The following is a 9,992-nucleotide window of genomic DNA, read 5'->3' as shown; positions in this document are numbered from 1 at the left end:
CATCACTGACTCAATGGAAGTGAGTTTGAGTGAACTCCGGGAGTTGATGATGGACAGGGAGGCCTGGCGTGCTGCAATTCATGGGATCGCAGAGTCAGACACGACTGAGCAACTGAACTGAACTGAACTGATGCATCTCATATTACTAGAGGGTTTGAAAAAAAAAAAAAAGAAATTTTTAAATACATTTGTTAGCAATTTGAATTTTCTTTTCTGTGAATTACCTACCTATAGAAGCTTTTTGCTTATTTTTCTATAGACCTCTGGAAATTTTCCCTATGAATTTGTTTGTGCACTTTGGTTATTAAGAGTATCATTCCCAGGATTTCCCTGGTGGTCCACTGGTTAAGAATCTGCCTGCCAATGCAGAGGACATGAGTTCAGTCCCAGGTCTGGGAAGATCCCCCATGCCTCAGAGCCCACATGCCACAACTACTGAACCACACATTCCAGAGCTGATGCTCTGCAAAAAGGGAGCCCCGAGCACCGCAACTAGAGAGCAGCCCCTGCTTGTGGCAACTAGAGAAAGCCTACATGCAGCAATGAAGACCCAGTGTGGCCAAAAATAAATAAACAATTTTTTTAAAGGGAAAGGAATGACCTGTTTAAAAACAAACAAACAAAAAAGAATATCAATCCTCTAAGTTATAGTATAGAAAAAAATTTTCCTAGTTTGCCCTTTACCTTTTTTATGATCTTTTTGATGTATAGAGGTTTTAAGTTACATATGGTCAAATAACTTATATTTTTGTTTTCTATTTTTTCTACTGCTTTTATACTGAAAAAATCTTTTCTCACATAAACGTTAAACTCATGTTCAGACTTCAATTCAGATCTTTTGTGTTTTCATTTTCTTGATTAACTGTCATTGAGCCTCTAAGGCCTGGGGTGAACTCATAGTGATTCCTAGGGAAGACCTAAGCCCTGGGAACTCTGAGCTTAGAAAGAACTCAATAGACCCAGAATCACAATTGGAAGCAGATATTAGAAAGATGGTAGAAGAGACATCTTGAGTTTCTTAGGGGATCTAAATAATTTAGCATTATATAAAACTGGTTTCCTTGGTGGAATTATGGACTGATTTGAATAAATATGCTTATTAAATTCCAAGGGGAAAAATTTCACAACACAGTATTTTGAAATCCCAATGCCATGCATGTAGCTATGCTTAATTTCGGTGCCATAGTCTGTGGAGTTCATGAATATTACAACCCAAGATGTTATTTTACTAGGGGACTAGAAAGGAGATGATGGGAAAAGGAAGTAGCAGAAGTGGGTGGAAGTATTTTTGGTCCTTGCCAGATGGAGATAGGTGAGTGTTGAGTGAAGAATGAAGGAATCTTTGGAGAGAAAGAAAGAGGATCTGGGGCTTTGTGGGGCATTCCAGAATAAAGTTCTTATATACATTTATTGGGTGAAGATTCCAAATAAAAGATTTTAACTAATACTCATTTTATAGCATAAAATAGACAAAACCAGAAGTATGTGCAAAGTCCTAAATCTCCTTTCAGTTCCAGATACATTTTGCTGTTGTTTTCTGGTGGCTAACTGACAGGAAATTTATCATTAACTGACACCTCATACATTGTAACCCTACACATCAATTCATTTAAAATTAACATGCAAGAAGACATTCACTCTGGAAGACAGTTTGGTTAACAGAAGCACAACTGTAGATGAGCTGTCTCTGCTAATATGACACTTTGAAAGCAATGACAAAGAACCAGTGACAACTGAAATCAATTCTCTCCTCTCAGGAGCTAAAGGCAAGAGATGCCTGTTGTAAGGTCTGTGAATAAATGTCTAGTTTTCTAAAAACAGTTTAATATCAATCTTGTTCAAAGCTATCTTTTTCTTCCAGTACAGCAAAATGTCAACTAGCATGCTTGCTCTGAGAGGGGCCAGTGGAGCCAATTCAATTACCTTCTTACTGACAACTTCTTGAAAAGTTATTTTACACCAAAATTTAATGAGAATCTTCACATTTCACTTCTTATTAAGTAGAGGGGAGATCTGTCATTAATTGCTGACTATAATTTTGTGAACACCACAATGTGGAAGTTCTCTACATTGTGGTAGAACTGTGTGTACACACACACACACACACACACACACACACACACACAGATTCCCCCATGCTCACCTGCTGCTAGGGTGCAAACATTGCCCTAGGTTCCCCTGGTCAGAGGCATGTGTGCATACCTCTGATTTGGAAGGAGCCTTTTACAAGAGGCAGGACTCAGGAAGTCCTTTCTGTTGGTAGGAAGCTGACCCTCTGCAGCAGAGGCAGAATTGTTCTGTTTGGGTCAGAGAAACCTCCTTACCAGGTCAGTTCAGGGCCTGGCTCTGGGCAAGGTTTCTGCAAGCACAGCTTAGATAATCTTGCTCTTCCACTTCTCAAAGATTCTGTGAGCCTGCTAATATTTCTCACTCAATTCTTTTCTGTTTAAATTGGCTATAACCTACCACTAAGGACCAAACCAGCACAATAAACATGAAATGTCTTTGATGACTAAGAACTGAACTTAAGCATCATCATTCTTATTTATTTATTTTGACTGTGACAGGTTTTAGTTGTGGATTTAGTTCAACAACGAGGGATTGAACTTGGGTCCCCTGAATTGGGAGCACAAAGTTTTAGCCACTGCACCATCAGGAAAGTCTCAAGAGTCATCATTCTGAGAATGAATTTTCAAATGCAGAAATGTTATTAGCTAATAATTACTGAACTATCACCAGGTATTAACACTATGTCTGTGCTAATTACTTTACTTGTATTAGCTCACGTAATCCTTAAAATAACTGAAATAGTACTTGTCTCCACTACCAATAAGCAGAATGAGGTTTAGATTGATCAAGAGGTTTGTCCTGTCACACAGAGAAGACAAGTCAGGACTTGAACTCTTTCAAGTTAGCTCCAGGGTCTGCCCTCTTAAACACCACACCACACTGCAGGAACAAGAGAAGATTCCACTATACACAGATTGACCAGTTCATGAAACCAGATCTGCTCCTGACAATAGCTTACTTTTTCATGATTTAAAGTATAAAAATTCAAGTTAGGTAAAATATGCATAAATGATTAGATTCTGAATAGCTGAGATTTTTATTATAAGTGGAACAATATAACTATAATTGATATGAATTATTTAAAGCCCCACACAAGTAGCAAATACATACATGTAACAGTTCTATCTGCAATATCCAGAGTAAAAAAGTAAGCATAATTTTTATTTTTTTGGCAACTGCATAGAATTCCATAGCTGTATGATCTTAGACATGTCATTTAAGTCTGGTGAACCTCAATGCCCTTATAGAATAGAAGTCTCATCATCAAACACTTATTTTATAGATGAGATGGATAATTACAAAGGCTTGTCACAAGGTTAACACTAGAACATATGCAACAGTGCCTTACAAAAATGTATACAAGTAACAGATTTTATTATCATCAACCACATTGCTATGAGCAGTTTACAAAGTTCTTTTGTGTATCTTAATCCACTGAAATCCCACCAAAACCCTGATACAGGTAAGCGGTATTATTCTCCTTTTATATGAGGAAAATGAAATGTAAAGAAGTTTTATGATTTATCCAAGATCTGACAATGGATAAAAAGTGGAAAAGATTGGAGCTGGGTACTTGACTCACAACTTCACCATGATACCATTTAATCTATTTCATAAAGGAAAAACATCTTTTTGTCAATAACATCTATTTTTATTATTTAAAAACCTCTCCTAGGATTATGGCATAGTTGATATTACATGTTGATTCCAATATGGAGCTGGATGAAAGTAGGCCACTCACCTTTTTGACTTCATACTTGATGGCAAGTTTGACCCGACTCAGGGAAGCTTTATGCCTGTGCATCTCCAGAGGATCTGCCGATTCCAGGTCTCCATTCAGAATGGCTTCTACCTCTTCTGAGTCTCTGCAAAGATCCAGCACACCCACCACGAAGTCTTTGCATTGCATGGAGAGCTTCCGATAGTCATTCTAAGAACAAGAGGGTTAGAGTTTAATGCAGAGAATGTGCTGTAGTTCAGTGGAAAGTGTTCAGGGGTTTTGTAAATTAGAAAAAGTCTATCTAACTCTGGGCAGGAAGTTTTAGCCCCCTGGTAAATGCAAGGTTTGTTGAGTTAGATACCAGCTGGATTTGCTTCCACCTCCCTCCTTAGCCAGGACCTAATACATATAAGACAGTTCTGAAAATGGTGTGCAAGCAAGTGACTGGTTTTCATTAAGAAATAGTGGTTAAATGCTTAATGCTGAAAGGCCAAAGTATCAAAGAGAGTTATGTCTCTCTTGTACAGATAAACAGTAGTTTTCTTAAAGCCAAAACAAAGCCATTTCTAAGACGAAAATTCCTTAAGTGGCAATCTGACATAGAAAACTGACTATACATGAAAATAACCTGTCTGGTTTACTATCCATTGCCTTATTGGAGACAGCGCTTTTCAAACTGTAGTCCTCAGGCCAGCAGCCTCAGTAGCACCTGGACATGTGTTGCTGCTGCTGCTAAGTCGCTTCAGTCGTGTCCGACTCTGTGCGACCCCACAGACAGCAGCCCACCAGGCTCCCCCGTCCCTGGGATTCTCCAGGCAAGAACACTGGAGTGGGTTGCCATTTCCTTTAGAAACATAAATTCTCAGACCCCACCCAAGACATCCTAATTAGAAACTGATGATGAGGGGCAGCAATGTGTTAACACACTCTCCCAGCGTTTCTGACATACAGTTGTGATTGAGGATGATGGTTTACAGTGAAAGCAAAGAGGAGGGTAGGTGCCAACACAGAGGGTATTTTTTTCTTGTTGTCTGAAGGGCACATTATCATGTCCTGTAGAACTAGAAGGAGAGAAATGTCAGATTATATATAATTGAATTCTCAAGGGTTGCAGAATATCAATACCTGAGAGAAAATTTTTCAGGCCACTGGAACTAACACCTTGCTAAAAATAATCTGTGAATCTTTAATTTCATTAGCATATTTATATAGTGCCATGGACTGGTAGAAGGCATTTGTCAGAATTCCTTGCTACCTTCTGAATGGAGCTCTATTTCCAGCCCATTGGTTCCAATCCAGGTGTTAATGACCATCTCTCAGGAAAATGCCTAACTTCTGCAACCCCCAGCTCCACTTCTACAACTTTCACTAAAATCAGGAAAATGAATCAGATGATAATCTAGTTTGGTACACATGAGGAAAATATAATTCCTCATTTCAACATGTCCTGACATACTGTACATGTCTAATAACTGGGTAATATTTAGGATGGCAGAATTTCTAGGTTTCCTAATATCATACTTTAAATATTTAAATCATCTTCATACAACATGAAAAATTTCCATTTTTCCCCTTAAATAATTAACTTGATTTGATGCGCAAAAATCACCGCACCAACTAAAATAAACAAGAAAAGGAAAGACTGTTTAAAGGCTACACAGACTAGAATAGTTTCCATTTCAGATATCAGAAACTCAGATAAAGAAGAGTTGCAGTTAATCCTTTTCCCCTCAAAAGGGAACAAATAAAATGAATAAAAACTTCAGTCTTTGGTTTCCATTCAAGTTTGGTACCATGCAACTGATAAAATTAATAAAATGTTCAATCTCTGGTTTCTATGCAGAGTGTCAGTTATTTTATTATAGCATCCAGAAGAAGTATTAAATCCATGTCTGTTTCCATATAAAGCTCCCCTTTTAGTACATTTTTTAAATGAAATTTCCTCCTGTTACTCGGCAGTTCAGACTGTTCTATAAGATTTGATACGACACAGGATGGACAATTCCCCATTGATCAGAAGTAAAAAAAAACTTTTTTCTCTTCTGGAATAAAACATAGAAACCACTTCTGCAGTAATACCCAAATAATAACTCATTATCTTTAAAATTATAACCTGTAAATTATCTGATATTATAGAAAGCTTTGTGCTTTTTTCATATCCACTAAAAGATCAGTCAGGAAGCAAAAAACAAGTAGCAAGTTGCAACAATAACACTGTTTTCGTAACAATTTAATCATTTCCTCCTGGAAGAAGTCTGCTATCCAAATACAGAAAATAATCAGAGCTGGAGGTAATGGCGATTTCTTCTATTGGGCTTACAGAATGCCATTTCGCCAATATATGCAGAGCTCCCAGGGAACTCTGGCAGCTGACTCTGTCAGTTCTACCATGAGGTCCTGTCTCTCACTACTTCACAACTTAGACCTTTCGTCTGGTCCAAATTTTCTAATGATTTTCTCTAAATTTAGTTTTGCCTGAGTATCTTTATTGTGTGACTTTTCCATTACCATGGTCCTCCACAAATTTACCAGATGGGTCTGCAGCCCACTTTACAGAGCAGAAACTCAAAACCCGGAAGGCCTGCTCAAGCCAGAGGAAGAACAGTGAAGCCTGGGCCTCGTCACAACCTGTCTACAGGTTTCAGCAGGTTTTTAACGTTCATGGTTTAATCCCTTTTTATTCTTAACAAGAAAACTGAAATTCAACTCTAAGCAGGTTTGCTCCTGTCAGATCCTTTCCCTAATAATAAAAGAGGCAGGACAGTGTAGTGGTTAAAAGGATAAATCTGAAACCAGACTTCCTGGATTTGCATACTGGTTCTACCACTTCCTGACTTCCCTGGTGGCTCAGATGCTAGAGCATCTGCCTACGATGCGGGAGACCCGGGCTCAATCCCTGGGTCGGGAAGATCTCCTGGAGAAGGAAATGGCAACCCACTCCAGTATTCTTGCCTGGAGAATCCCATGGATGGAGAAGCCTGGTAGGCTACAGTCCATGGGGTTGCAAAGAGTCGGACACAACTGAGCAACTTCACTTCACTTCCTTCATTTCACTTCTACCACCTCCTAGCTGTGTGACCTTACAGAAGGTGAGAACTCTCTGATGAGAATAAGCCTATCTATTATTGCTGTTGGGCTTCCCTACTGGCTCAGGTAAAGACTCTGCCTGCAGTGTGGGAGACCTGGGTTCAATCCCTGGGTTGGGAAGATCCACTAGAGCAGGGCAGAGCAACCCATTCCAGTATTCTTGCCTAGGAAATCCCACGAAGAGAGGAGCCTGGCGGGCTACAGTCAAAGGGGTCACAAAGAGTCAGACATAACTGGGCAACTTAACACCACACAGCAAATTATTGCTGCTATGAGGATTAAATGCTTTGAGTGTGCTTGGTACACATCAACTACAGAATTGCTTCTATGTTACCAGGTATAGCATGTTACATAGAAGAGCTAGAACTGGGACTCAAGGCACCCAAATCTAGGCTTAGCAGATGGTATGTTGGCTATTGTCTTTGTTTTCTCACTTGTAAAATGAGAGGTCTGTATAGGTGGATGATTCCTAGAGTATTTTCCTGCTATCAAATGCTACCTTGCTTTTGGACTACATTTATTTTCCTCTTCCTTAAAATCCCATGGACGGAGGAGCCTGGAAGGCTGCAGTCTATGGGGTCGCTGAGAGTCGGACATGACTGAGCGACTTCACTTTCACTTTTCACTTTCATGCATTGGAGAAGGAAATGGCAACCCACTCCAGTGTTCTTGCCTGGAGAATCCCAGGGACGGAGGAACTGGGTGGGCTGCTGTCTATGGGGTCACACAGAGTTGGACATGACTGAAGTGACTTAGTAGTAGTAGTAGTACTGTCCTACTGTGATAACTTGAAATTGTTTTTCTACTTTACAAAAGGAAAATCTGAGGCACAGGGAAAGCACAATGCCTTTTTTTAAGTGCATCATTGATTCAGAATTAGGAAATTTCAGCTTAATAAATGGCTAGCTTCCTAGCCACTGACATTTGGAAGATGAAACATGGAGCTCAGCCTCTCCAATACTCTGTTTCTCAGAATAGCTTCAGACAGCATTTGCACATTGAAAATACTTCTTTAATAACCTGTCACCAAGCTGTCCTCCATTCATCTATCTAAATCTATATCCTAGAATGTCCAAACTTGGGATAATGAGCTTCATATGTTTTTGGCACCATGCTGCCTGTACTCTTCAAGGACCTTTGAAGACTGCACGATGGCTGAGAACCTTCTCTGAAGCACCTAAGTGACGGCAGTCTGAGGGATGAGATACTGGGTCTTACAGGCCACTGATAAGATGAATACTCATATGCATTTGAAATGGAAAAAAAATCATGTCTTTTTCTCAAGGCTAGTACTTTAAGTTCAAAGTCTTTACGGAAAGAATATAATGAACACCATGGAATAGGGCAGATTAAGTGACCCTGACTTAGAAAGAAGCTTCACTTTCTGCACTTTCAAGGGAGGCAGTCTCTGGGTCAGTGCTGTGAAAGCACTATTTTTTCTGTCTAAAGTCCTGACAGATGGACATGAGTGTGGGATGAGAAGGCAAAGTGATGAAAAGCAGACAGATAAGAAAAGTAAAGGATAAAAAATAAGAAAAGAATAACAAGGACAAGTGAATATGGGAATGAAAAGGTACATTTAGTCAGGAGAGAGAGACCTGTAGTCCTTTGAGATCATAACTTACAAAGACCTGTCTGTATCTTGCCTCTTATATGGTTACACTACACAAACACCTTCCATATAATTCAGGAAAAAGGAACCATGAGATTTTGATTTGCATATCCTTAGATAGCTGGCAGCTTTATGAATGCTTTCTTAAACCCAGTTGTGCTTTCTCCTTTTTTTGCCTCTTCATTTGTAATCATTTCCCACCTTTGAAAGGTTATCAGAGGTGACTTTTTATGTTAGGGTAAAGGAGATTTCATGTATTATCAATATGGGTTTAGTTGGCATCAAGGGGAGAACTATGAATAACAAATTTTCTTAACATTACTTCACTGAGGCTACTTCTCTGGGCAGAATTACATATGTCACCATCTTCTGTTAATTATTAAAACATAATCTAGGAAAATATTTGCAGAATTTCTTATACAGACTTTAGGTACATACCAAGCAAAATGCATAAAAACAAGGTTTGAGTGACCCTTGGAATAGTAAAATAATAAAGTTAAAATTACACTTTTTATAAGTGAAAGTGTTAGTCACTAAGCTGTCTGACTGTTTGCAACCCCATGGGCTGTAGCCCACCAGCCTCTGCTAATCATGGGATTCTCCAGGCAAGAATACTGGAGTGGGTAGCCATTCCCTTCTCCAGGGGATCTTCCCCACCCAGGGATCAAAGTCGGGTCTTCTGCATTTCAATCGAATTCTTTACCATCTGAGCCACCAGGGAAGCCCATACTTTTTATCACTATGATGAAATAAAGTGACATTTAGACTTTTATCTGAACACGCTTCTATTCTTTTCAAACAGAATTTGAAGTTAGGAATTTGCTCTACCTGAGTTCTGAAAAAAAAAAAAATTCATTTTAGGTATAAGGAAATAAATCTTTTCAAATACCACATAAGGAATCTTTTCAAAGGGAATAGATAGATGTAGGTGATACTTATTTTCTTCTTTGTATTTTCCCACATTTTCCAAATTTTTACAATAAATATGCACAGCCTTCATATTAGAAAGAATTTAATGAAATAACAAATAATATTATACTAAGGCCAGATCTCCACCAGCACAAGATGAGTGTTGATGGATGTCGAGGAAATCTGGTATATGTGGAAGGGGAAAACCCCACAAAACTTTCCTACCGTTTTCTTTCAACTAGTTAACTTGAATTATATTGCTAGTTGCATTTGTGTGGCTCTCAATAAGTATGAAAAACTGCAGTAAAACCTAAAAAACAGAATAATCACTTTTTCTGTGATCTGACACCACAACATTAAAAAAAAAAAAAAGAAGAAGAAGATTAACTCAGCATCCAAAAACTAATTCAAGGAAATGATGCCTAGAATCATCCTCTTTGGTGGATAACAGGAATCAGGAGCCTGCTAGAAAACAGTCTGACTTTCACCAGATCTACAAAGTCTCCTCCTGCCCTAGATTTAATAGGCAGAACCATCTGAAATGCATAGGAAAATGTAACAATTAAAAAACATTCCACTATTAATGTATAGTTT

General features: G+C 38.7%; 1 protein-coding gene across 2 annotated transcripts in view; it reads right to left on the bottom strand.

Moving 5' to 3' along the window:
* TRPC3 (transient receptor potential cation channel, subfamily C, member 3) overlaps window positions 1–9,992 on the bottom strand; it is a 71,925-nt gene that overhangs the window by 40,150 nt on the left and 21,783 nt on the right. For both annotated transcript variants that reach the window (XM_010860285.1, XM_010860284.1), the window contains exon 3: window positions 3,812–4,000. In XM_010860285.1, coding sequence (XP_010858587.1) covers window positions 3,812–4,000 — 189 coding nt within the window. The remainder of the gene's footprint in view (window positions 1–3,811; window positions 4,001–9,992) is intronic.

The sequence above is a fragment of the Bison bison genome, unplaced genomic scaffold (assembly GCF_000754665.1).
Source record: "Bison bison bison isolate TAMUID 2011002044 unplaced genomic scaffold, Bison_UMD1.0 scf7180017864465, whole genome shotgun sequence".
Classification (NCBI taxonomy): domain Eukaryota; kingdom Metazoa; phylum Chordata; class Mammalia; order Artiodactyla; family Bovidae; genus Bison; species Bison bison.
Note: the sequence above shows the minus strand (reverse complement) of the source record. Positions and strands in the feature narration are given on the sequence as shown.